Below are 26,436 nucleotides of genomic sequence, written 5' to 3' on the forward strand. Positions count from 1 at the left end.
CTGTAACCTATTTTAATCTTCCTACCATCTGTGTTTCCTATCCTGGACATATCTGAAAAGGGCGTCCGTCCGCTTTACTGTTATTTCGATGTATAAAGAGTTACCCCTTCCTTTTTCTTCTGGCTGCTTGACCAGGATATCTCTGTCCGCTGTTTTCTGGCCAAACGGGGACATGTACTATTACGCTATTCAGGCTATTCCGGTTGTCATTCCGGAACATGTTTGTATGGATATGAACTTCGAGAAAAGATGTCCATTGATGTATGATATATTATTCTATTGTATAACGTACGCATATTCTCAATTTCTATCCCAAAACATCTAATCTATACATATCATCCAACTTTTAGCGGTGTGTGCGTACCTTTTGTAGCCCTTCTATCACCTAGTCAATAATCTATAAAGCCGTTGTCCTTTTATTTATCACATTTTTCGCTGTCACCATTATATCGAAACCCGCCCTAACCACCTACAACCGGGCAGCATCCTTCCCTCTCGTCGTCCTCTCCATAACCCATAAAGACTCCGCCTCCACCTTGACCTTCCCATCCTCTCCAACAACCTGACCCTCCAAAAACCACTTCCTACCCTCCACCCCCTTGAACCATGCCTTAACAATGATTACCCCAGGAGTCTCCACAGGCGCTCGGAAAGAAACCTGCAGTTTTGCAGTGTATAGACGCGGCCTGTCCTCCCCACCACTGACAGGCATATCCTGCCTAAAGGCCTCGACGCAGTTACTGAGAGTTTCGTCAAGTAACGTAGCTAAGACACCGCCATGAACGGTGTCGCGGAACCCACTTAGCGACGGCCCTAGCTCTAGGAGGAGAAGGAAGTCTGGATCTGCAGCTGGCAATGAATTTTGTTTAGTGGTCGGCGGTGCTGTGGGTAGCTTTTCGTCCCGCTGCTTCCCAGGCGCCCCAGGAGTAGCCAGCAGCGCTGCAGCCACTGGGTTCAATTCCGGTCTGCGCATGACAGCAACCAGTCGCGGGACTGTCTCGGGCGTGTTGATGACATTGCTGAAGAATCTATCTGTCGTGTCCTCCTCCCCTTTGTCGAAACGGGGGTGGAAGGGGATGACGCGATACGTGGACGGGTTGTTCAGAAACGGTTTGGCGCAGGGGATGCCTGAGAAGAAATTGATATCATCTTCTGAAACAGGGACGTTGTTGAGGAACTCGGCATATGTTGTGTAAGTGTGCGTTTCCTTTGGCATGGCTAGTGTTGGGGGGCCTGCGGGGTCGGCGCAGAGATGTTTATTGGTTTAATTTATCGTGGGCGGCACACAGTAGGATGTTTTAAGGCGTCTGGCGTTGGTTCTACGGTAGGAGTATGTGGGTTTGATATTGACTCTGCAGGTGCTGATTGGAGCAATTCGTACGAGAATAGAATGGGATATTTGGAGAGGAAGATTTACTGGGCAGAGATTGCGCAAGGCCGCGAGGGGTTCAATCACCAGGATGCCAGGGTTGCGAGGTAGGTGGCTGGTTAAATTAGACTGCTCACCGTCAAGATATCCAACAGGCCTTTAACTATCATCGAACAGCTCACATTAAATGCTCGGGAAGCCGATATCACGGCCAAAGTGGGAAATAATTGGGTTCGGCTCGGCTATCAGGTTGGAGTTGCCGAACCCGTGCCATCCAATACTCTCGTCTTTGTCGTGACAGGGGTAAGTAAATATGTCAAATCTATGTATCTCCAGCCATCATCCCAGGGATTTTATTTGAGTGAACTCGTATTCTTATTACAGGAATTACTTCGATATACTATGCATAGCTTCACCGCAGCTCGTTTATTCCACACATCCTGCTCCCCTGCGTCCAGGATAGCGAAAAGGAGTGCTGTGGAGAAACTAATCGGTGGAGGACCTTTTTACAGCGGCAATTTGGAAAGGGGGCGGTGGAGAGGAAGGAGGAGGGGTGATTCAGTATGTTTGAGCCTACACAGCGAACTAAGCATGCATGAAAGGTAGGGGACATCAGAGTGATTCGATCAATAGCGGGGATTCTCTTTTGAATTACACTCTCAGTTCGTGTGATACCTTCAAAATCTGGCGGCGCTCTGCAGCTAAAAAAATGTAGCTATTGAACTATAAAGTGCGGGGGTAACTATGTATACAAAGAACTTAGAAAATAAATCACGCCTTCTTGGCCTAAACGCAGTCAATTTGGCGATGATAATAACAATGGTGGACATGGAAAAGTGGAGATCACCTGCAGGTGTGCATATCCGGTAAGTTATAGATTGGTATTTAATAAAGAGAATGAAAGCTCCGAGAGGCGGCGACTTCATTTCCCCAGATGTACACCAGATGTACAGAGTATAACTCCGTAGAGTGCAGATTAGACAGGCCAAAGTGCCGCACGCTAATCTGCAGAGTACAGTCAAAAAGCCTTCCAGAATGATTCCTGGCGCTAATAAATATACGGTCGGGTCGTAGGCATGGCTTGCGTCTCTTAGGTTAGCCCTGGTTTTGACTGGCATGAAAATTAATGATTTCCCTTTCCCTTGCTTTCTCCCCGCCAGGCATGGATAGGTTCCTAGCCTACATACTAGAGGGTTTTGGCTATCAACAGCCTCTTCTTGCTTTGAACGATGATCCGACCGCGGGGAATGTTGACTCTTAGTTACTAGCACTTGGATGAAATAAGCTGGGCCGGCGATCGATCTCTCCTATAGCACCGATCTTCTCCGGTACATCGAATTAGTCAAGAGAGTCACTCGGAAGTAGCCTGATGATGAAGAATATATTTCATGAGTGTTTGCTCTTGACCGCCAGCCAGGGTTCTGCATGATCCTGTTTCCTTCTAGGAATCTTTTGAAGTAATGCAATTTATCCACTTCTTGCACCTAGTAGCGGGGCATGCCACGGCAGCTTTGGAACTGCTCTTCAGCAATGATGACTGGATATGCTGGTCAAGCTATCCAAAGGCACCACCAGTTCAGTAGGGCTAGATACTGTCACTGTACGGAGTAGGCCAGAATGTGCAACCTGACCCACACCCCTTTCCATGGCCCTATACAAGCGCCGCATATCAGAATCCTTTCCTACAATGAACCCGGCAAGAGTAGCCATGAATTCATTTCAGAACAGGTCATCCTCATCTGAAGGCAGTTCACCAATACCCTCATATATCATTTATCGCGGAAGCTCAACTACCTGCTTGATGGAGATCTCGTAGTGGGCAAAAACCAGAAAAGATTAATAAGAAACATTCTTGCCAATGAAGACTTAGATAGAGAAATCGACATGTGAGGGGCTTTTGGATTGTGGGGAGCAAAGGGAAAGTTGGTGCCAATGAGATGATTGATGGTGTGCATACATTATTATTTATTACTCTTGATGTCTGCCCTGAAACACTGAAAGCTGCAGTCAAAAAAAAAAAAAAAAAAAAAAAAAAAAAAAAAAATATATATATATATATATATATATATATATAAATAAATAAAAATAAAATAAAATAAAGGCAAATCCACCCTTTTTTCAGCCCCAGCAGGATGCGGCCAGCCGACGAGGAGGTTCTGTGATATTCAAGGAAAACGAGCAACTTTTGGGGCGAGTGAGCGCTGAAGGACGGATGGATGCACCCGCTGACTGCACGGGATAAGTAAGGTGGATGTTTCAGCAGGGCATGACATAACTATTGATGGTGAGAACGGGAACGTAACAAAAACATGGGATGGTTGGCGGAAATTTTTACTTGCGGATGGCGGAGTATGTAGACAACTTTTGTGATTTGAAGTTTTGGATTCTGGCAGTTTTTCTTGTAACATTCCCCGTGAGCCTTCCGTTTTCTTGTCCTTGTATATACCATTTTCTACTCTTCTCGTTATGGTTTGGCGTATGGAGCCTACGACCCCCCTTCTTCACAAGATATTGACAATTTGTTTTCCATACCCCTATTTGGCTCTGAGGCCTAAGCTGATGTATTTATGTTTGTTGGTAAACATGTTCAACCTGATAATTAAATACCCACCTTTTATGACAATCATTCAAGCTAATATGGTTGGTTAGATGTCTATGTTTACATCTTAAGCTTTGCCTTTGAAATATCTGACAAGGTTCTCAAGCGGAGACAATATCCTAGTAGTTGGTTTCAAGTTCGCCCGATATTGATGATGTGTCTGAGGCCCAATCTCGTATTCCGCAACCGTGGGAAATCGAACATGCGAATGGCGGTGCATTATTGTTTTGCGTGTGCTTTGTACACACAGATGAGTGGCCGTGACCAACGTGACCAAAACGTGGATAAATTGCAAGTTGGGGATCTCCATTGCTAAGCCTACATATTAAATTCGCGGTGGCTTTCATACCTCCTCAATGTTTGCGTCGCCATTGCTCGCGGGGTAGGCCCTTGCGGTTTCCCTCGTGGGTCTAGAGAGGTTGGCAGAAGGGGTTGGCAAAAGGGTTGGATGCTGCTCCGAGATTTAACTTAAATAGACCTGAATATCCCTATACTGACAAGGTATGGGCGTAATGGGAGCCGGGCTGGTGTGGGCGATACCTGTGGCTCTGGCGTTTAATCCAATGATTCGCGTATCGGCTGCGTAATTATAGGTGTTGTGGAACCCGCCAACACTGCCACTGGCAATTGTTTACCCAGCGCAGGGACGGAATGGCATCTCTTTATAAACCAAACATGTTCTTCTCACACGTAAAAGCTTGCATGCTCCGCCGGCTCACATAGCCTCCATAGTCCCGCATCCCTGGCCGCACTCTTGACGGCCTCCAGCTCGTTATCATTGATCGCACGATTGATTTCCGCATACCGAATCTCTTGAGAGCCAGATTTACCTCGTCGCTTCTTGCCAACATGCGCATCGGGGTGATATTGTTCCATAATGTGAATGTATAAATCCTTCGATACATTCTCAGCCAGCCAGCGCACAATCTCCACTCCTTCGTCCTCCATCCCTGGCATTACCAGATGTCGAAGTAGCACTCCCCGTTTGGCAATTCCGTCAGAGGTAAAGCTTAAATCTCCGACTTGCGCATGCATAGCTTTGATGCTCTCCATCGCCGTTTCCGTATAGTTGTCTGCTTTCAATAACCGCTTGGATGAGCTGGGTTTCCAGACTTTGAAATCTGGAAGGTATATGTCGATAAGACCGTCGAGTAGCTCTATGGATTCTAGCGAGTCAAAGGATGACGTATTGTATATGATAGGTATTTTGAGACCCATGTCCGCAGCGGTTAAAATAGCCAGAGCCACCTGCGGAACTACATGTTCCGGAGTGATGAAATTGATATTGTGTACCTGTCCTACATTCTGTAATTTTAACATCCATTCCGCGAGCTCCTCTGGTGTCAGATCAAATCCATTACGTTGATGAGAAATATCCTGAGATATATAAAATCGTTAACCAGCGTTCGATAACACCCGGAGAGCAGGCTCGAATCCTACAAAGGGGGAAAAAGAAATAAGAAAGGAACGAACGTGATTTTGACAAAATGTGCATCTCATGTTACACATTGAGAAGAAAACAGACCCGCTCCCTCTTGACCCCTGAATGCATGGCTCTTCCCCGAAATGCGGCGCAATCAAATTCACCTTCACTGTCTCTCCGGGTATTAGACAATAACCCGTCTTTTCATACCGGTTTACTCCGCACAGTCTGGGGCACAAATTACAGTTCCGCAAATGGGCGTATGCCTTGGAACGCTTCTTCGCGGCATCCACGGATGATATGAGTTGATGGCGCGGGATATATTCATCGAGGAGATACGGGGGTGCGAGATGTACTGAGCGGGTTTGACCTGAACGGCTGAAGGTCGGGAATGGTCGCGCTAGGGTTTTAAGAGGTAGAGGTAGACGCATATTAGGCGGAGTGTAGCGCTCCGTGCGATGTATCTGTATCAATGCTATCTGGTGATAACTATATCAAGGGGAAGGAATTTTGATGCGAAGGTTGGCGCTTTGGTTGAGCCTCGGGATTAACTAGTTACGTCATAACTGAAAAAGACACACTAGTCCACATCCGGCTAATATATATCCAGCCCGGGCTCACCTCTTGTGGAAGAAGCGTAACTTTTTAAGGGGAATGAAACAATGCATTGTTGGCAATGTCTTAATGAGTCCTGACGCAGTGGAACTATTGAGATACTTGTTTGAAGAATTCTTCTTTGGAACCTCAAGGTAAGTGTGAATCTTATTCTGGTAATTCAATACAAAACACCTTGCTGAGAGACCATGCTAGAGATTCGATTACTTCTATCTACGAACATAAACACTTGGCTATGAGCTTATCTTTCGCATAAATAGTTTTAAAAGCATTGCATTTCCCAATCATGAAGCCAATTGTTGCGGTACCCGCGACCCTGGCTCTGGTGTATCGGGCCTGGTCCCGGAAGTCTTTAACAGCTATTGGTATAGTTGCTGCTGCGCTCACGGCTGTGGTGCACGCTTTACATCCAAGCTCCGCGCCGTTTGCTTTCCTCGTTGTTTTTTTTTTGAGTGGAACCTACGTTACGAAGGTGACGTTGCTCATTTCACGTACTGGTTTTCTTAGCTCATTAGGCGGGGATTACTTTTGCTAACTAGGGGGCCATATCCAGATAAAACATGATGTTAAGTCTCGATTGACCGTTTCTTCAACTGGTTCAGTGGGAGGTGAGGGACCTAGAACTCATGTCCAGGTGCTGGCAAATTCTGCAGTCGCGTCCTTTTTAATTCTTTTGGATCTGCGTCGCTTGCGGACGGAGAACCAGCCAGAGTCTGACTGTTTTCCGTACGGGGGAGATCTACTCATGGTTGGGATAGTCGCGTAAGCCTAGCCCGTCAAATTAACAATATTTTGCAAACTTGCATTGTTTATATTTACTAAATACAAAATAATATAGCCACTACGCCGTTGTAGCTGCAGATACATTTTCAAGCGAACTCGGGATACTCTCGAAAAGCAAACCCAGGTTGATAACATCAATAACTTTCCGTAAAGTCCCGCCAGGCACCAATGGCGGTGTCACGTTGACAGGACTCCTGGCAGGTGCCCTTGGAGCTTTCATCATTGCAGGGACATCGTTGATACTTCCATTCTGTCCCATCGATCCCGCGGATGGCATAGCAAAGTCCGGTTTCGACGGCGGAAAAGCATGGGGCTGGCGAGAGAAAACCTTCTGGATTATCGCCGTCACGATATGGGGCACGCTAGGAAGCGTGGTGGATAGCATTCTAGGTGGCCTCCTCCAAGCTAGCGTTGTTGATAAACGTACTGGCAAGATTGTAGAAGGAGCTGGCGGGCGGAAAGTAAGTTCTTTGCAAACCCTTCCCTTCAAAACTTTTCGCCCTGCCATACATACTTAACTAAACCTCATCTCTAGGTACTTGTACACCCCGGTGAATCAATAATCACCGGCCTGGAAGAACCATCTAACAGAGAGGGAAGCAGGATCCGTGTTGCGGAGGATATTGCAAATATCCTGACTTCTGAGCCGACTCTGAGGAAGCGGCGCTCTTACAGTTTGGGAGGTCCTCCTGATTTGGAGCATGAAAGCCGCCAGATCGAGAGTGGGTATGATTTGTTGGACAATAATCAAATCAACGTTTTGATGGCGGGAATAATGAGCGGTTCAGCCATGCTTGTTGCATCGTATGTCATGTAAATGGCCGCTGGATTCACGTTTTTATTTTGCGGACACAACTCAGTTCAAAATATACATTTCATGTCGCGGTTCTATGTAATGACGATGGTTTAGTCGGCCTTCGCTGCGCGTGGCCTTACTTTAGCGTTACGTGGTGTCGTTCATATCTTTTAGTTATTACCATTTACCATTTGTCATTTCCTATTTACTCCTTTCACATTCTCATTTCCTACAATACAAGATACCTGTTCTGAACCAAAGGATAGAATTTTCCATCTTTTGCTGAATGTTATGTGATTAAAAATAGTAACATTGTTGTGTAGCGTTCGTAGTTCTTTTTAAAAGAAGAGACTAAGCAAGAACAATTGTACATTTAACAATATTCACCCTAAATTTATTATATACATTAATGTTGTATTGTCCAGGCAATGTAGTAGATTATGACTCTGCCAGCGGAAGGAAAAAAGAAAAACATATATTGATAATGACAGACAAATAGCATGCTGCTCTTGCATCTTGACAAATTTGTGGAGCTCAAAAATTGAATAATTTTAGATGTCTCGAACTAGGCGTGCACCTGCCCATACATAGATGTACTTGCGTTGATACCAGTTAATACTGTGCAACACAACATGTCAGCGAAATTCCGAAGATTTGCATGGCGAGATAATGAATAGAAACGCCTTACAATGTTGTTCGACCCGCGATCCGAGGATGGGTGGCCCAGGAACCCCCCAAAACAATGTTATGTTTTCCATCGAAAAAGTCGGCTGTTGAGTGTCAGCGACTGCAGCAAAATAAAGCATTGAGTAGCCTAGAAGGAAGTCTAATTACCTGAATAACCTGGGTAAAGGTCCATAGCTTTGAACCCTTCATGCGCATGTAGAGGAGTGCTTGTCCATTCCCAGACGCCCCCCAGTTCACCCTGCCCGGAAAGTCTGTCTCCGTTTTGGGTGACTGGGGTAGGGTGCCAGTGTTTGAGCCCAACGTTACAATTTTCGTCGAGGTCGATATACACTGGCATGGGGTCTGCTGAAGGGCATTGAACAGGCTGGTGATCCGGTGAGCGAGGGTTTCCGTGAGTATCTTTAGCGGGTTCAACTGATCTGTCAAAGGTTTTCACGGTCCCGTTAGGCACGTTGCTATTTTAAACCAAAGTCAGCTATGTATTCTATCCACATCAATATGGTACATATTAGCTACTTACCTATGCCCGTTTGTCAAAGAAGTTGCTCCATTTCTTTGCTTAGATTTAAGAAACGCGGAGTACTGGTAAATGCTTCGAACTTCTTCAAAGGTGGGAATCCTGCAGTTGACAGATTCCGCGTACCCTTGAAGCTCATTATAAGAAGCCATCAACGGCCAATTAAGCGCCCACTTCAATGGTACAGGTCCGAAGACAGTGCGAACAGCAAATTTCTCCAGAAACTTCTTGGTCGCGCTGGTGCTTGATTGTCTTACCCCATTGGTGGAATAGCCATTGCAACTGTCATAGCCATTCCGTTTAACATCACCAGTCTTTGGGGTTAGGTCAATCCATGTCGCTGGTATGGTTGTGATGTGATGCTCTTCCAAGTATGTTGCATATTCTCCATTTGTAATAGGCCTGGCTTGCGCAGCAAAGGCTGAAACGTTCACGTTTCTCTTGGGCTTTTCATTATCCCAGCTGAAGGAGTGCTCTGGGATAACATGCTCGTTCGGATCATCTAAGCCAATAGATATCTGCTGCTCAGGAATTGTAAACCATGAGTTCTCCCTTGATTCTAACGCGGATTGGCGAGCAAGAGACTCAAAATTCGGTCGGAGAACTCCAGGGGGTGGTAGAGCCTTGTCACTCTGCAAAAGCATGTATAGGAATGTTTCAAGATGCATCGCTTCATGCTCGAAGCCAATCCATAACGCCTCGGCCAAACGGCGGTCCTTCGTTCTCTTCTCTAATAGAGCGAGTGTTCGGCTGCGAACTGCATCTCTGTAAGCCAAAATCTCTCCAAGGGATGGCCATTCGCTTGGGATGTCGGAATGATCATGGCAAAGTTCGGGATTATCAACATCTGGATCAATACCCCGCTCAAACATCGATTGGAAGTGCTTGGGTTCCGTCGGAGTGCCATCCGTGGCTCGTGTCAGGTGAATGTCTATTTTGGTCTCAGTAATACATCTCTGAAATGACTTGGAAGGTCTACAAATTTACCAAGAAAAGCTGGAATATGCCCAAGGTAAAAAATCAACGCGTTTCTTAACCTAATCGGCTTTGATAATAGGTCATCCTGCGGAATCATGGATAAAGTAACCATATCCCAGGTCTTCCAGAGGTTCTCGAAATCTGCGACATTGGGTATTACATTCTCTGCGTACTGCGCTGCTCGAGTTGGCATTTCCAGGGCGCAAGACGACAGAAGATGAACATCTATTAAAAAAGTTAACCGCAGGCTAAATGGGTTTCAGCAAACAAAACGCGCTCACTAGAATGCCCTAGAGCCGGAAATGCATGTGTTTCAAGGGTTTGGAAGCAGCCAATACAATGAAAGTGAAAGGCAGAAACGTACAATATTCACCGGTGTTATTTCCAAACTGTGCTATTGGTGTTAGTCCCGCATGTTGAAATAGGTCTTTGCAGTCCTTTGGCCCATATTTGAAGGCCTGCTCGAAAAATATCTTTTCACCCTTTTCAAGGACCACTCCATCGAAGGTAACATCCTTGTTAGGGACATAATATGCCATATGGGCCCCAGTCACCACATCGTAGTGACCAGCCACGCCCCAATCTTCCTTTTTGAAGGCTTCAAACCCGAGAATAGAATTAGCGTGGGAAAGCCCTGTCATATAAAAGTCCCTGGTAACGCCCTGACTGTCGTTGTAAGCCTTATAGACCCTTTCAGGATCCTGACAGGAATCTATTCCAATCAGCATGGAGTCGGATGGCCCGAGCATCTTGGAAAATCGGTTCAAAAACTGCGCCGCTTCTGGACGAGTGAAATTGCCAATGGAAGATCCCATGGACAAAATACAAGTCGGATTTCGTCTATTCTCCGGCCTAGTCAACCAGATGAGAGCATCATCGTAGGTGCCGTGGAGCCCGCGGCATCGAACATATTTATAACCTCCCTGAGGGATTTCAGCGAAGGTCCGGTGAAGCTCCTCTCGGGATAGATCCAGAGCGAAATATTCAACTGCTTTTTGCTTTCGTTCAAACTCATCCAACAATATCTTGATCTTCCGAAGATTCCTAGAAGTATAGTTAAGTAGATGTCACGGGGAGAGGCGAGTTTTGGGCCCGTTCATGTCCTCGCTTGGAAAGGTGGGTGGGAAGGAGCATACCCGCTACCCAGTTCCAACAGCTGTGCATTTTCCGGGAGTTGGTTGACAATCTTGGCTGCATGTGTGGTCAGGGCCTCGATCTCGGCGTTGGTCAAATAATACTCATCCACATAAGTGATATCTTCAAACTGACGAAGGCCTTCGGTACTGTAGAGGAGGAGGGTTGGTAAGGACTTTGCGCCTCCATGCGAGGGCTTGAGCCCTGCGTAGATATCGTTGACCAGTGAGTCCTTGAGGTCATTTACATGGATGTCCATGATAGGTACGTTGCTCAATTTGGAAGGCGCCATTTTCGCTGAAGATTGGAAAAATATATGCTGTAGAATAGTTAACTGCAAATGAAATAGGGAAAATGTGAAGATGATAAAAAAATCCTGTTGTTCTGCGATCAGGGACGGAGAAAGATGATGAAATGTATGACAGAAGCTAGTGGAATGGATGAACCTTGGTAGGCGGGTCACACACACCCACATATATATATATATATATGGACTTTAAACCAGGCTCAAAATTCCGCACTGCTTCCCCAGGGAGCTAAATCCAATGTGAGTTTAAACGCTTTTGTCAAGGCGGAGATTTCCTCTTACATGTGCCGTCAGCCGGGGTGTGGACGATTGGAATCAGTCTGAGGGTCTGAGGGGGCTTGGGTCTAGAAATGAAATTAGTACCTGAATATCGGCTGAATAGAACGGTCCGTCGTCCTTAATGGTCACTTTACGGGGTCGAGTAGCAGCTTGCCGATGCTCAGATATCGTCCGCGATGGAGAGGGATGAGGAATAATTTAGCTCTGGTGGTTAGAGTTTCGTAGAGCAAAAAGCTTTCGAGGTAGGTTTATATCAGCCTGCTAGCTATCCATGTTTCCCAAGAAGCATAGTGATGCTCTGACCTGCTCAATCGCGGATACGCTGCCTTAGTCTCCAAACTTTCACCACACCGATGACGTAGAGTGAGTTGCTAGAACCTGACCATCGCTCGCCTGGAAACGAACAGCAAATTGGCAGAAGGCTAGGGTTAATTAAACGGGGCAATTGGGAGAACGTAAGCATCCTCATCCGGTTCCTAGCGAAATGTTGCATTGTGGTCAAGTCCATTGTGGTTTCTCCGCTTTTCCCGTGCTTTTTGATATCCCGCTGCCAGGTCCAAGGATGCGGGAAGCATGCGGGAGTAAGACCCATTGGATGATGACGTTGGAACCTGGAAAGTATAAGGTTGATAGAGTTGAACGCTAATGTAGGAGTTGTTTGCATCGTTTGCTCTGTTTGGCTCGTTTAGCCTGTTTGGGCCAATTTGCGCTGCTTGCAAACATCTGTGGCTTCAAACCAACCATCCTTCATATCATATCTCCATAAGAGCATCCCCGTCCTCGTGTTCGAGCTGTTGATTACAACAAATGCTCGCACACTGCTCTTTCTGAGTCATACCCCTCGCCATTATCTCCGCTGTTCCGATTTTAGCTGTTCCGCCAACTTCCGCACCATCAGATCAGTGGTAGGATTCGGATGCGGAGTCGGAGTCACGGCAACAATTTCGATATGAAATGACAACTGGTGGATCTGGGAGATAGAGCTGTTATACTGATATTGCGTCTGTTTTCGCGAGCGCAGCGGGCAACCAAGCAAGTTGTCTTTGTCAATGAAGATCCTCTCCCGGACAGGCCATCCGCCGGCATACTGGGCATTACAAACAACCCTCAGCTTGGGTTGATTCACTTGCCCCGTGGAGACACTTCACCATTCGGTCACGTATGTTGGAACCGATTTCCCCTTGATCAGAAAAATATATTGCTTTGCATCCCAGAAAACGGTAAAAAGGCTCTGGAATGAAAACCTTGAAAGGTCGGCCAGAAATAATTTTTGGTGATAGCTTGGTTCCTTGTGAGCTCTCCAGCGTTGATCTTAAAGCCACATATAGGCGAACGCCGGAGGGAGACGCGGGCCAAGCTCAAATACGCAACATCTATCATTCGATGAACGTCTTTAAATTCCTCGCTCGAGTTTGGCCTGTATCCTACTCAATCGGCGATATTAAAGGACCATGTAGCTAAGCAAGTGCTGTCTTTGCCTATCAACACCCTCCAGTTATAACGGCAAAGAAGTCATCGTACTGCTACTGTTCTCATTTGACTTTGTCAGCCATGAGTTTAACTTGTTCGCGATGGGCTGAAGACAAAAGATTCTGTGGACTTCATCTTCAAACTGCCGCAGGTTTCAATTCTTGGAGCCCTTAAATCCTTCTCTTCTCACCCTTTCACCTTACATAGTACAAATACCTCATGGCTTCTCCTATTCTCCTCGATATACATTGGATAGGCATGTTGCCTTTTTGAAAGCAATGGATGTTACCATTTACACTACATTGATCCGTGATTATGGTCACTTGACTACCTATGCTTTTTGTACATGCACATCCAGATAGAATTCAATGACAATCGCTTAGTCCATGAGCAGTATATTGTCGCCCTTAAAACGCGCTTAATCTTACGCTACAGTGGACTTGATTTTCCAGTAGGAGGAAGATAAGGGAAGCTCTCCGAGCATTTGTGAAAAATCAAGACAATGCCAAATTAATATGTCAGTGTTTGTTGAATGTTCTATTCGGGAAAGGAATTTTGTTTTGTCTTTCTACTTTTTTCCGCATTGGGCGGTGCCCTTTGACAGAGCTCAAAGAGGCGTTCAAACAGCTCTTATGTTATGTCATCATAAAACCCTAGGTGATAAGATGATTACCATGTCTATCTGCGATGCCCTGATGTCTGTATAATGCTTCAATCTCGGGAATCCATGGAGAACAAAGTTATAAAGAACCATGTCATCTTCTTCGATAATGCCCTGGTTTTTCTGGAACTGAGCCATTCAACTTGCTGATGATGAGGTGAGCCTGCATTGTCTGCTCCCAAGTGGTGTTGATCCACCCAACTTTGATACCTCTGTCAGGTAAATGTCAAGACTATAGCTGCTGAGTCCCATTGAATACAACAAGCTGGATTTCCAGTGAGCAGTGGAATCTGAAGGGAGATGCCGAACCATGTGCGTGGTATTTAACGCGAATTATATCTTTAATAACGAGCAAGCTTTCCACCTTCCACATCTTCCAGGTTACACCGTCTTTGTTGTTGTTTTCCCCATCCTTCCCACCTCTAAACAGACACCTTTCGCAGAGGAAACTTCCTACAAATTGTCAAGCGTCATGACCTCAAAGTGGTCTGCAATGATTCTACGGCAGAGATGGTTTTCGTCCCAATCTCTCAGGCTCTTGAGAAAGCTATTCAGAGCTATCCATTGTTTGATGAGCCTGCCCTGCCGGCCATGGTTTGTCTCACCTCGTACCAGCTGGTGACTGCTGGGGGAGTTGGATGCACTCAACTCTTCAAGAGCTGTCAAACAATTCTGTCCTCTGTCCTGGAGAGCGGCCGCAAGTTCTTCAAAGTTATCCTATTTCTATAGGCTAGTAACTAACATTTAAAGGGTTGGGGGCCCTTTGTTTGATGTGTTTGATAGAGGCTTGGTTATGGATCCCTGGATGGCTCCCTGTCGCTATATCAAGTGGTATACACTATTTCGAAATTCTCCCAACCACTGAACTTATCTACTGCTGGATCTGTCACCATATCCTCTGATGGCGATGGCAAGTCGACCTATATTATGCGAAGTGAAAATCCGGCGATTGCGGCCATCTTCTACAATCAGATGAACACTATGGATTATGATTTCATTAAAGAGAAATATGTGAACCGGAAGTTGATATACAAAGATGGCCCCTTCAAGGTATGTTTTGAGTCTTTTGCTGTTTTTTTTCTGTTAATCAGACACTGACATTCACTCAGACCACAATTGTGACTACAAAGTCTGGCAGAGTTCGTGTTTTTAAGGCGTCTTGCAATCCCGCGGATGACCATCTCACCTTGACCTATACACTGCATGGATTTTGGGATCTCAGCATGTCCACTTACAACAAGGCCACAGCACAGAATGTTGCCAAGTGGCTTCTTTGCTACCCGGATCCTGCTCAAACTCTTCCCTTGAGAGGGCTGTGATGTTTCTGATGTTTTTCTTCCTTCAGAACCTAGAGAGGTAAATGATGATTTTCTAGCAGGCTCAGAGAATCCATACTAGAATTAATCTGTAATGGTGGTATCATATTGTGGGATTAAATTGGCACTGCAGAACGCTCGGAGTCAGTTCAATTTAAATCAAAGTTGCAGGGATTTTTTTAGCCGCACGCTCCCATGGTAGGATTTTGAGCTGTTTGTTTCTGTTGCTATCTTAGTAGTTGGCTTAGCTTGTTTCCCCATAACCAAGTCAACGGTACAGAAGCTTTGGATATTATTATCTTTGTATTTAGTGCTGAGCGTTTTCTGGCAACTATTGGCATTTAACACTCGGTTTTGTCGACTCTGAGCGTCAGTTGATGATAAGCCAGAATGGAGACAGGAAATTACTCCAGTCCTCACCTGCCTTAGTTCTTCTCTCCCAGATGGGTTCAGTTGCCTTCCTAATTCGAGTTAGTGGTTACAGAGTGAGTGTCCTGTATATCACTCAGGTTATAACAGACTTGTACATGTACTGTACATACATAAAGATACCTGGGTAGCAACCATGATGTCACATGATGGATACTCTCGCTTCCGAATGTCGAAAGCAGCTCCATATACAGAGTACATCAGGATAGTGTCACAGAATAAATCATGATAAATCAATACGGAAACTATTCCGATCTGCCGAAAGGGATTCCTCTGACAAATCTTGCGCGGTTTGCTTTGGTTAGGCTAAGTTTATATCGTCCCCGCGATCTTGGTCCACATTCCGGCTCCGCGAACTATCAATAATCGGCGAGCCACGAACCCCGCCCATGTATCAACAAGACTGAAGCCGCTCCCAAAACCTCCAAGTTCATTATACATTTGGTAGGGTCATATCAAAATAATATCTAGCTCGCTAGCCATAGTGAAAATGTCTGTAGAAACTTTGACGACGATTTCCCCGATCACCAACGATCCTATCCTCACCCGCCCAGGGGTATCTCAACAAGAGCTTACCTCATTGCCCCAAAAGGGGCAGGATGCCTTCCGTTCCTTTTCACGGTCAACTACCCTAGGTCAGCGCCAGGAAATCGTTGCCCGCGCTCTTGGACTTCTTGCAAAGAAGAAGGATATCCTAGCTCGCGAGGTGACGGAGCAAATGGGACGCCCGATCGCATACACAGGCGGCGAGATTGCAACAGCGATAAAACGAGGCGAGTACTTGAATCGTATTTCTTCCACTGTGTTAGGAGACGAAGGGACCATAGATACGGAGGCTGAGGCTGGGTTTAAAAGATATATTAAGAAAGAGCCGGTTGGGGTTGTGCTAATCATCTTTCCATGGAACGTATGTGACAATTCACCACCCCGCATTGTTAAGCCCCAATCCTTTTCTTATATTCCATCGGCTACATTTGTTGATCGAGTATATCAATGCTCTATCGCCTCCGTCGCCTTTTGCTCTTGCTAACTATCCTATTTATAGTACCCGTACCTGGTCCTCGTCAACAGCCTGGTTCCCGCCCTCCTTGCCGGAAACGCCGTTATTTTGAAACCCTCACCACAAACGCCAACAGTGGTGGAACAAATCGCTTCCATTTTCAATGAAGCTGGTTTACCACAAGATGTTCTACAATATTTCCACTGCGGTTCTCCTACCGACATTGAATCAATTGTTCGGTCACCTCTCATCAACCACGTCTGCTTCACGGGGTCTGTCGCCGGGGGTCTAGCTGTCCAGAAGGCGGCTGCAGACAGGATTGTGAACGTTGGCTTGGAGCTTGGTGGAAACGACCCAGCATATGTCCGCAGTGATGTTGATCTCGCATGGGCAGCGGAAGAGATTGTTGATGGTGCGATTTTCAACAGTGGCCAGAGCTGCTGTGCAATCGAAAGAGTATACGTTCACGAGACCATCCACGATGCGTTCGTCCAAGAGGCCAAGAAAGTCCTAAGCAAATACCGTGTGGGCGATCCGTTTGACGAGAAGACACAGATCGGTCCGGTAATCTCGAAACGAGCGAAGGAGGCCATTTTAGCCCAGATTGACGATGCCCTCAAAAAGGGGGCAGTGGATGAAACGCCTTCGAACTCGACGTTTGACAACCTTCCCAAGGCTGGAAACTTTGTCAAGCCCACCCTGTTAACCGGTGTGAACCACAACATGCAAGTGATGGCGGAAGAAACTTTTGGGCCAGTTATACCTGTCACAAAAGTCAGGGATGACGCTGAGGCGATCCGGTTAATGAATCAAAGCGATCTGGGCCTGACGGCGAGTGTTTGGACAAAAGACGTTGCTAAAGCCGAAGAATTGATCCAGCAGATCGAAGCAGGAACTGTCTTCGTCAACAGAGCAGATTACCCGAGTCCTGTAAGTGGATTGCAATTGCAGAGAGGAAAATTCATCCCCTTTCCTCCTCTCCAAATAATTCCACCCCAAGCCTCATCAACTTCAAGTATGATCCTCTGACATAACTTTATAGGACCTTGCATGGACGGGATGGAAAAACTCTGGGCGCGGTGTGACATTGAGCAGGTTCGGCTTTGATCAATTTGTCAAGTTGAAGAGTTTCCATCTCAAGGACTACCCAAAATAACTGCTTCCCTTTTATCATCCTAGCAATAGGTTCATGTTTCACTAACCCAAAACATTTCTAATGGAATTAACCAACTATGGTGAATGTAATATGCGGCATAGGAACACTGGTGATAGGAAGCTATTTTTGGAATGTACATGTACATGTACATTACATGTGTATGTATGCTTTTAGCGCCAAACAGGCTTTCCAAAGAATACCCCCTTTCAGTTACGGAGCACCTGTGCATTGTGCATGCATGCATGAATGCACCACTCTACGAGTTGCATAAAAACCCGTTCGCAGTGTTAATGATCGGTTTCGTGGCAAACGTGGGGTGAATCCATCTCCAAAAATCCACTCGCTCTGTGCGTGAAAACTTGGTGTGCAAACAGCTCTTATTCGGAGGCATGTTAACTGGTTTTGAAAGATGGTAGGTTTAAAATCGTAGATGAACATTCTCCTCCATATGACTCGTACTATTCTTTAATAAAGTCGGTTATCTGGCTCCTTCACTTTAGTCTCGATATCTCAACTGTTCCGTGAAAGAGGAATGAAGGTTGATCTATTGTCCTAAATCCTAGAAGTTGATATAGATTATATCCGCAAGTTCCTATATCATTTCGCCAACATCAGTGATTTTGTGTTGAGATATCATTCTGAGTCAAATAACGGAAGGGGGCAATGCCACATCTATCAACTTCCTAGAGCTAACATTTATGGCCTGTAAGCTGGTAACCACATCATGTTTCGAAGCTCGAAAGGTATCTAGTCACTCAACTGGCCGAGCCTGCCGGCCTCAGTTTAATAGTCTGGGTCGCAGCAGTCTATTTTTTGGCAATGACATCCCACAGGGCACGGGCATTTTTCATGGCCACGTTGATAGGGTACCTCCTGCATCGCTTTACTTCAATTGAAATTCAGGACTAAAGCTTTTGGCAGGATAGGCGAAGGGCTTTGGCGAGCTCTCGAAGGGTCGAATTCAGTTAAGCAGCATATTAGCTTATGGCAAGATTATCAAACCACCAGCCAACCTAGAAGGTCTGTCTGACGATAAATTTGAGAATAACGAGAACGCATGCCGAGGGGAGGGCGAAAGACGAATGGCAGACATAACCAGACAACAAAACTAGAGTTGTTATGTTAGGAGAATGACGCGAGTGCTTGGTGCAAGTATTCCCGGTGCGGTGAGAATACCCCCATGACAACAGTTGTCTGGAGTTGCTTGCGTTTAGTAGACCTGGGTGGCCTGGAATCTTGGCCAACTGGGGTATGCTTGAGACGGAAACCACTCGATATATTATCTGAGAACCAGGTACTCTGTAATCCGTACTCTGTATAACATATCTGCGCCAGAATCTGACATTTCCCCTTGATAACAGCGCTACAATCTCGGTCCCCGCCGCTTAGTTAGTGCCCTATTTGCTGACAGTCCACTAAACAGCGGCTAATCTAGGGAAGCTTCGGGGCCGATTATCTCAGTACCAGGGACCGATTCCGTTAAAAACGCGAGGGCCTCTTGGTTGAGGTGAGTGATGCTCAACTTCGAAAGTCAACACGCCCAATATGGCTGTCAGCTTCTAATCTGTGTTCGACGCAGGTTTAGTTCCCTTGGCATTTTGTGTGTCCGATTACGCAGCGCAGTGTTATGTGCAGGAACACGCCAATCATTAAGTTATATGTCTCCGTGTAGTAGTTAGAGTACATAGGATCACAGAAATTCGGATGCGTCAATTCCACGGTTGCACTGAAAAGGAAAGCGGAAAGCCTGATGAACACGGCGAGTGAACAAAGGCTCGCTCTTCCTTCCCTGATGTCCGTCCGGAAGCACAGCCTTGGTAGGCTTGCGTCTCTTATCAATGCTGCATGCATCCCTTGTGTCAGCCATGCCATTGCCACTGCTAGCACACTCGCCCGGGAGCCTGTACCTGACTTCTGACCATCCATGTTCGATGTCAAACGATCTAAAAAAAGCTAACAGAGCTGGTTGGTTGAACAGCCCCAGTTGTTGGGGGACGGGCGAGTTCATGCGGGACGCAGTCAGCCAACCAGAACCCCGCCGCGAAGACAATCATAGAACACACAAACCTCCCTCGCCGTTCCTCTTGCACAGTAGTATGTTACGGCTGCACTGCGACGAGTAAAACCCCGCTCGCGCTGGCGCTTTGGGAAGAATCAGATTGGACCCTTCACTTGACCAAATCGTATACAATTTATTTGGCCTGTTCCCAGTCAGCATATGGGCTGGGCTTGGTCATACAGGGGTGGAGTTGCGGCGCGGGCAAACGAGTGAGCATAATAATCATTATTAGTTAATTCATCCTGGAGAGGGGGTAGCGCTTCGTGCCGCGCCTTGTCTGTGTTTCAGCATCCCCATTTTTATTTTTATTTTTCTCATGCAAATTCCGCTCTTCGGACCTTCTTCGTTTCCTTTGAATCTCTTTTGGTTTTCAGTTTTTCAGTTTTTGCGTGCAGTTTAGGCTTGCATTGATTGTAGTTTAACATTTGTTGGATGATACACTACAAGGCCTTGCCGAGATTAAATCACTCAGCTCTGTCTTTCTTGCCGCCTCCTTTAGATTTAATTCGAAAACACCGACTTTGAATTTGTCGACATTTTATTTATTTTCTTTGTGCCATTAAAGTTCTGTTGAATTGTGCAACTCCGAACCACATAGTCCGATTTCTGTCCCTGCGCCCTTCTTCCTTGGTCGTGAATTGTTACTTCGTTCCGTGATTTTACTGGGCGAGTTTGAGTAACTCGACAACGCGCTATAGCACACGCGCACACCTTCCAACTTCCCGCTCTTATATTATCAAAGTCGCCTCCTATCGAAAACACTAAAAAGCACCGTTGTAGAGTTAGGCTTTTGCCCTCCAATCTCCTAGCTTCTGTGCCATTTTGTCAAAGAGGCTAGAAGGATAGTTATGGACTGTTTTGGGGGTCTAGTACCATGGATCAAGTCCATCCATCGACGACGGCAAAGTACCTCAAAGCGGTTGGTGATTGTGAGTATTCACAGCGCGCAGTGGTCAGTTTAGTTTCATGCTTATATTCGTTGTCTCCGTCTCAGGGTCCTCCAACAGATTTTCGGCGGGTAGAATTCACGATGCCCCATTATGATAAGGAGTATGTCGTCCCGCTGAGTTGGCTATTTGCAAATAAGCCCATGGCACCCGATCCTTAAAATTGTTGCTAAGTATTCTGAACAGAGACGCTTTGTCGGACGAAACTCCCAGTGACTCCAGCGCCCTTTATCGTGTTTCGAAGCGAGAAAAGCTTTACCACGAAGCCAAGATGTTGAAGGAAAAGCTAACCGAAAATACGGATGTGGTCCGGTTGAGACTGCTGCGGCAGAGCATATAAACTATTGTTGCCGTTGACGAGAACCTACGAATATAGGATTTTTTATCCAGGTGAAGATTTGGGTCCATGGTTGGACCAACGACATTTGATACATATTTCCATGTATCATGACTTTTCGAGGACGAACTATGAAAATAAGTTACGAACAGGTCCTGGATACGACGTTTATGAAATATTTTCATTTTGAGCAGAGGAATATACCTTTTCTTTCTTGCGCGCCTCAGAATAAGAATGTCGGGACTTCATTGAGGCGGGATTTTTTGGATTTTCCATCTTTTTCATGGCGTTTATATGGCGAGGTTTCCGATAGTGATAGTTTGCGAACTTGGGATTTGTTATTGTTGCCTTCATTTTTCGTTATTTTCGTTGATTTTTCATCTTCCGAGTCATCGAATAAACTCATTATTTTACTTGTCCGCTTTGGCGGAACAAAAGCGGCTCGTCGGTGGCTCGTCGAGTCGCCAGGCTCATGTGATACGTTTATCCCTTCTTGTGGGTCAGATCGTGATACAGATTGTGTTCTCGTCTTTGTAGACAGTGAACCTGTCGCGTAGGTGTTACTCCTACTGGTCGCAGGCCTTGGGTTCGGTGTTGGTATCTGAACTGATTTCGAACGCCGAGGCTGGGCATCAAGATCATCGTCGTCGCCGGTAGTACTTTCATCATCAATGACATGTGGGCGAATCTCTGCTCCCGGTGTCGGTTGGGGGTGCCCATCCTGGCCCCTTTTACGACTTCCTCCAGCTAAGCCAACTGGCGCCTTCGAGAAACCCAATGCAGCCCGAGTTGTAGATCTGATCCTGTGCAAGCCGACCAAGGACTTGTGCTTCATCTGATATGTCATCAAATTCTGCAACGAGGTTCCTACCCAAGGATCATCATCTTTATCCTCTTCACTTTCGATGCCCTCATCCTCTACCTCAGAGTCGACAGGGGGCCGACCAGCAATTCTTTTGAGTTCACTCAGAGCAGCCTTGTGCCTGGAAGAGTTTTCTTCGGACTGCATGTTCTTGCGAGATTCGGCACTCAAAGTACTTTTCACACCCGTAGGTCGAACTAAAGCTTTTATTGCTTTGGCGTTCTTGATTTTTGTCTCGTTTTTCTTACGCACATATTCGGCATGGTGCAAATGACGAGTGAAGCTCTGTGCAGTCGCTAGAAATTCGTCCTCGACCATAATATACTGATCATCGTTATCTAAGCCTTCTTTCATAAACCTATATGCTGTTAGCTAGCTTGAAAGCGGCCCAGTGAGATGAGACAATACGAACTCTACAGGAGGTACTTCGCATGGCGGAGAGGTTGAAGGAGTTCGCACTATTAAATTAGTATGAAGATTCAAGAAACCAGCAAAGCGATTACATACCGATCTGAGGCGCGCCTCTTGTAGGGGTTTGCACATTACCCAATCCCGATGCTGTTGAAGACGTCGATCTGGATTGCCGTTTGGAGCTACTCGCAGTGGGAGTAGTGCTTTTCCTCGGTTTCTCGTCGACCTGCCATGGCAGTGTCCGAGGCATACTGCTCAGGAAGCAACCAGAGTTCTCTGAGTGAATTCAAGAGCAGTACGATTCTAGAGCGTGATGGTACCCAGGAGAACAAAGATCAACCCATGGGCGGATCCCCTTTGAATCAATCTATGTGTAGTTGCTTTTATTTTGTAAAGTAAGCGTCGTACCTAGCAAAATACCTCGATGGTAACAATGTAAACCGCACCCATCCCGTCTACGGTAATTCTGTACCATTTCATGAGGCTCCCGCAGCTGAGTTTGAAATGTAGATGGATGAGGCTCGGAACTGGAGGTTGGGGATAAGTTTACTCTAATCTCTAATAGACCTAGCGTAAAACCTTAATATCATAGGTTGCACCAATCTGGAATTTATGCTTCGTATTCTTGTACCCTGACCACTTACGTGCCTTAGCTTTTGAATTATTACTTGCTATTTTGAGTGAAAGAGCGCGAAGAAGCGGGAGAACATGACATGCATACTATCTAGTTTTGCCTACTAAGGCAACTTCAGTGCAGGGGAGAAGCGCAGGGAAAATACCAGTGGCCCACTATCTCTTCGTGCATGTAGAGTATCACATTTCCATGCTAATACGAAAAGGGATGGGTCGAGCAGAAGGAGGCAAGAAGTCCAGAGAAAACAAAAAATTTCGTAGTATCATTGGGCACGAGCTATTCAGCTTGTCGTGCTGTTCTAAATTGCAAAGTAACAGAAACTCCCAAGCCCGTAAAATCAGATTCAAATACAGAAATACCGGAGCCTGGTGCCATTCATCAGGTCTTCCGTGTGGAGAAATCCCAACCCCAATGTGCGCCTTTCCATGTTGCGAAGATTCAAAAACGGCCACCCAACTGCAGCACAAGCTTATACCTCACCCGGGCGCTTGCTATTACAACTCACAATTTTCACCTTATCCGCATGAACAGTGGTCTGATTATCGAGCTTGAAAGTGGCATCTTTAATGAGGAATGTCCAGACCTCGTCGCAGAACCGATAGGTATCCAGATGGCCCTTCAGACGAAATAACAAAAGATTAGCCCAAGTGCTAATTCTAGAATGAGAGACAGGTGGTCGGACCGGGAGAGGTATCCTTACCTTAAAAGAGAGTCTAGCTTTGACTTTATCTGCAAGGACCTCTGTTATGACGCGATCGAAATTTGACAGTATTTTCATCGCAAGTTGAGGCTCGATTCGGCCTTCGTTGATCAAGTCATCAAGCGTATCCGTGAGGGACAAGCCAATACTAAGAAAGCGAGGCGTGTTAGCCTATATTCATCCTGTGTAGTAAGCTATGGCATGCAGTACCTGCTGCCGCGATAAAGCTCATAATATGCCTGGGCACTCATTGTTGCGGCTTGGTTGGGTGTTTGTGATTGTCACCAGATGATTCAATGGGAATGGGAGATCAAATGGATCCAGATGCTCGTTCACGTGACTATCAGTTGATCACACGTGATAGGTTTATTTCACCTTATCGAAGGATACAACTTCATGTTTTCTCGCAGCAAAAATCGGATACCAAAATTTTAAAATGTCACATTAGTGCAGAGACCGTATCTACCGCACGAACCTTCCTCTTCCGTAGGCGCCAAGTTATGCATGACATAACCCATTGTGCCTGTTGACTGCCAACGCTTTTGATCCGAAGTATCAAGGACCAGGGGACGGAAGTTTCGCAAGTCTACCAAGACTACCGTCTCGTGAGCTGGCAACATCCCCGTGGGCATAATCCTGCTCTGTGCGGAAACGTTTAACCGTCCGATAGCAGTCAATGAGACTCTGCCCAAAAGGAAGGCGAAAACAGCAGCGCTAGTTACCTCTGTACTGGAGAAGGTGATGGGCGAAGGTGGTGTATCTGCTCTGAGTTGGAGGGTGGGAAACCTACGGCCATGAAACGATCAGCTACAAAGCAATATTTTTCGATTGTTTTGACCCGACAAGATAGGTATCAGTCGACGGAATGGAACGATGCCTTGATTGCGCAACCCCAAAACTCATTTGGAGAAATATGTATCGTTGGTCACAGGGAAACGACTTTGTCACCTTCAAGCATGGGAACGTCAGTGATGAGGGGCTCGAGGCGGCTACTTGACTATCTTCGTCGGATGGTATCGCATCCCCGCACATAGCGAATGCCGCTCTCCCGTTCAACCTGTATCACATCGCCTAGTGGTAAACCCTGTCTACAAGATGACTCGACTTTACACCAGAGTCTTAAATACAACCGTTGGTCCTAACGTATTATTTTCCTGTTTTCATACTTCAACGGGAGCGTTGTCCGTTATTTTGACTTGTGGGGTGGAAGAATGAATGACTTCCACAATTCAGTAGGACTCGAGTTTGGTTGATCCTGTATCCTTCAATACAGTACGTTGACCCATCCCAATTGGAACCTTCGTATTTGGAGAAGCAGTATCTTGTCGCAAGCCCGTTATCCAAGGCCAGAAACTTGCTAACTTCTTGGCGAATACGCAGACAGAAGGCTTGCTCTCAGCTTTGCAGAGTTTTCGAATCCAGTCAGGTTCAGACAACCACATAATAATTAGGCAGACTTGGCAACGCAGCGTGCGAAATCAACAGGGCCGTGTCTATGAGTTTCACAGGCAAAATGCACTCCAAAAGACTGAGCATTAATCTGAACAACGACCAGGATCGATGAAACTTTTTTACTAAGGTTCGATACCAGATCATTTCACCCAGAAAGGCATCCTCAAAGCAGAGCGTTCGCTCATAAGAACCTAGAATTAAGGAACCATACATTTCCGTTTCTATACTTTTCAACCTTCCAAGATACATTCCGTTTGGCGAAGCAAAGTGTATGATTCTAGCCTATCTTTCCCAAAGCTCCAAAGAATGGTATCGTCATAACTCGGTGCTTTCAATAATTCCCATTGACAATCCAGAGGAGCGCAATTCCTTCCGCAAGAAGGTGGAGAATGAGATTGCGTTCAGAGTTTGCCAATTAGAAGTTCCGAATCTATCCTAAGAACACCACAACATCCAATCGCTGCTACCCGAATGAAAAGCTTCAATAAAAGTTTGGCGACTGGAGTATCAGAATTTTAGATGAATCAGTGTGGGCACGTTGACATTCATGTGGTGGTATTTCAACCATGTGAGCACGGTTTGTACAAGGGATACTGCCGTTTCCTCCATGCTTGCACTTCCCAATGCTTGACGGGATGGATCAACGTTGGATATGACATCTTTATTTCTTTCTAGTCCACACGCTTTAAGAAGCAACAAACTCTTACCCATTGTGGCTGACACTTCTGGACGAGCTTCCGTTTTCACGTCACCATACCCCATCTGCCAAAGTTACGAGGCCAAACCGCAGACACGAGGATCTGGGATCTGCACTCATCCAAACAAGATCCGAAAACATCTGAATAAATCCAGGCTTCAGTAAAATGTAAGACTGAGCTTGTCGAAAAATACGAACCTTTGGCTGGGTAGTGAACATGAGCAAACATTAGCTCGGCTCGTTGAGTATGTTATGTCTTAGTTTCGACTCAGCCTCACAAACTTAAGTCGACCTTCCGCTGGCAACAAAGCTTAATAATATGCTAATTACATCCGATTCCTTTTGAGGTGGTCAGCGTCTAAGATATCCAAGATATCTTTTTGTCAAATCGACCAAGGACCCTGAAGAGGAGCTTTTCGAAGGAGAGCTGCACCGCCCAAAACCCTGATTGAGACACATTCACTTTTGGTGTGAGCCTTCAAACCAACCGTTTCAAGGACATTTATGCCTAAGAAATCACGACGCGCTATAGAGCCCTCCATCACCATGCTTGCTGACCATGTCGACTAATATGCATTCTAGGTCTTTAGTGCAGTGATTGTATGCATTCTAAGCATCTGTATCATTGTCTGGGGGGCGAAGCACGTTTCGCAATCTATTCATGTCATGATCTTTGTTGGCTTGACTTTACCAATCCATGCCAGTTATTGGTCTAACCAAGGCGGTGCGTTGAAGATGATATTCTCCTCAGACCAGGAGATAAAAGGAGGGAAGCTCCCAGCTCATCGTAGCTTTAATGCTTTGATCCATAATCGTTA

General features: G+C 46.0%; 10 protein-coding genes across 12 annotated transcripts; 5 read left to right on the forward strand and 5 right to left on the reverse strand.

Annotated features, from left to right (window-relative positions):
• Window positions 1-225: 225 nt before the first annotated feature.
• On the reverse strand, window positions 226-1,685 carry BDCG_06128 (uncharacterized protein). Its single transcript, XM_045421853.1, has one exon. It carries the CDS (start codon window positions 1,214-1,216, stop codon window positions 470-472), a length of 747 nt encoding a protein of 248 aa, XP_045277631.1. The 5' UTR covers window positions 1,217-1,685; the 3' UTR covers window positions 226-469.
• BDCG_06129 (uncharacterized protein) lies at window positions 1,222-2,176 on the forward strand. Its single transcript, XM_045421854.1, has 3 exons — window positions 1,222-1,476; window positions 1,525-1,672; window positions 1,780-2,176. Exons 1-3 carry the CDS (start codon window positions 1,253-1,255, stop codon window positions 1,924-1,926), a joined length of 519 nt encoding a protein of 172 aa, XP_045277632.1. The 5' UTR covers window positions 1,222-1,252; the 3' UTR covers window positions 1,927-2,176.
• A 1,271-nt stretch (window positions 2,177-3,447) lies between these two features.
• BDCG_06130 (pyruvate formate lyase activating enzyme) lies at window positions 3,448-5,911 on the reverse strand. The gene is made up of 2 exons (XM_045421855.1): window positions 5,442-5,911; window positions 3,448-5,345 (listed from the first exon to the last, which is right to left on the reverse strand). The coding sequence occupies exons 1-2, from the start codon at window positions 5,820-5,822 to the stop codon at window positions 4,653-4,655; spliced, it is 1,074 nt and encodes a 357-aa protein (XP_045277633.1). The 5' UTR covers window positions 5,823-5,911; the 3' UTR covers window positions 3,448-4,652.
• A 118-nt stretch (window positions 5,912-6,029) lies between these two features.
• BDCG_06131 (uncharacterized protein) lies at window positions 6,030-8,150 on the forward strand. The gene is made up of 5 exons (XM_045421856.1): window positions 6,030-6,140; window positions 6,202-6,478; window positions 6,560-6,768; window positions 6,845-7,250; window positions 7,325-8,150. The coding sequence occupies exons 2-5, from the start codon at window positions 6,293-6,295 to the stop codon at window positions 7,604-7,606; spliced, it is 1,083 nt and encodes a 360-aa protein (XP_045277634.1). The 5' UTR covers window positions 6,030-6,140; window positions 6,202-6,292; the 3' UTR covers window positions 7,607-8,150.
• BDCG_06132 lies at window positions 7,815-12,219 on the reverse strand. Of its 2 annotated transcripts, none has more exons than XM_045421857.1 (9): window positions 11,791-12,219; window positions 11,491-11,721; window positions 10,904-11,437; window positions 10,132-10,811; window positions 9,777-9,992; window positions 8,793-9,720; window positions 8,420-8,727; window positions 8,274-8,355; window positions 7,815-8,203 (listed from the first exon to the last, which is right to left on the reverse strand). In XM_045421857.1, the coding sequence occupies exons 3-9, from the start codon at window positions 11,374-11,376 to the stop codon at window positions 8,137-8,139; spliced, it is 2,754 nt and encodes a 917-aa protein (XP_045281550.1). In that variant the 5' UTR covers window positions 11,377-11,437; window positions 11,491-11,721; window positions 11,791-12,219; the 3' UTR covers window positions 7,815-8,136. The 2 variants fall into 2 exon arrangements, with proteins under 2 accessions (XP_045281550.1, XP_045281551.1); XM_045421858.1 differs by having other exon boundaries at window positions 7,868-8,203; window positions 10,904-11,485; window positions 11,572-11,721.
• A 1,909-nt stretch (window positions 12,220-14,128) lies between these two features.
• BDCG_06134 (uncharacterized protein) lies at window positions 14,129-14,937 on the forward strand (the record flags this gene model as incomplete). Its single annotated transcript, XM_045421859.1, has 3 exons — window positions 14,129-14,212; window positions 14,402-14,668; window positions 14,728-14,937. The coding sequence occupies 3 exons, from the start codon at window positions 14,129-14,131 to the stop codon at window positions 14,935-14,937; spliced, it is 561 nt and encodes a 186-aa protein (XP_045277635.1).
• Window positions 14,938-15,318: 381 nt separating this feature from the next.
• BDCG_06137 lies at window positions 15,319-22,656 on the reverse strand. 2 transcript variants are annotated; one of them, XM_045421863.1, is made up of 5 exons: window positions 22,232-22,639; window positions 22,137-22,182; window positions 21,067-22,082; window positions 19,427-20,991; window positions 15,319-19,360 (listed from the first exon to the last, which is right to left on the reverse strand). In XM_045421863.1, the coding sequence occupies exons 1-3, from the start codon at window positions 22,383-22,385 to the stop codon at window positions 21,086-21,088; spliced, it is 1,197 nt and encodes a 398-aa protein (XP_045281553.1). In that variant the 5' UTR covers window positions 22,386-22,639; the 3' UTR covers window positions 15,319-19,360; window positions 19,427-20,991; window positions 21,067-21,085. The 2 variants fall into 2 exon arrangements, with proteins under 2 accessions (XP_045281553.1, XP_045281552.1); XM_045421862.1 differs by having other exon boundaries at window positions 15,373-20,991; window positions 22,232-22,656.
• Window positions 15,575-19,069, forward strand: BDCG_06135 (NAD-dependent aldehyde dehydrogenase). The gene is made up of 3 exons (XM_045421860.1): window positions 15,575-16,270; window positions 16,409-17,293; window positions 17,406-19,069. Exons 1-3 carry the CDS (start codon window positions 15,854-15,856, stop codon window positions 17,517-17,519), a joined length of 1,416 nt encoding a protein of 471 aa, XP_045277636.1. The 5' UTR covers window positions 15,575-15,853; the 3' UTR covers window positions 17,520-19,069.
• On the forward strand, window positions 19,714-21,202 carry BDCG_06136 (uncharacterized protein). The gene is made up of 2 exons (XM_045421861.1): window positions 19,714-20,628; window positions 20,712-21,202. The coding sequence occupies exons 1-2, from the start codon at window positions 20,453-20,455 to the stop codon at window positions 20,863-20,865; spliced, it is 330 nt and encodes a 109-aa protein (XP_045277637.1). The 5' UTR covers window positions 19,714-20,452; the 3' UTR covers window positions 20,866-21,202.
• Window positions 22,657-22,726: 70 nt separating the features above from the next.
• Window positions 22,727-23,794, reverse strand: BDCG_06138 (transcription initiation factor TFIIA small subunit). Its single transcript, XM_045421864.1, has 3 exons — window positions 23,680-23,794; window positions 23,470-23,617; window positions 22,727-23,385 (listed from the first exon to the last, which is right to left on the reverse strand). The coding sequence occupies exons 1-3, from the start codon at window positions 23,718-23,720 to the stop codon at window positions 23,239-23,241; spliced, it is 336 nt and encodes a 111-aa protein (XP_045277638.1). The 5' UTR covers window positions 23,721-23,794; the 3' UTR covers window positions 22,727-23,238.
• Between the last annotated feature and the right edge of the window lie 2,642 nt (window positions 23,795-26,436).

Source organism: Blastomyces dermatitidis, assembly GCF_000003525.1.
Source record: "Blastomyces dermatitidis ER-3 genomic scaffold supercont1.6, whole genome shotgun sequence".
NCBI classification, from domain to species: Eukaryota; Fungi; Ascomycota; class Eurotiomycetes; order Onygenales; family Ajellomycetaceae; genus Blastomyces; species Blastomyces dermatitidis.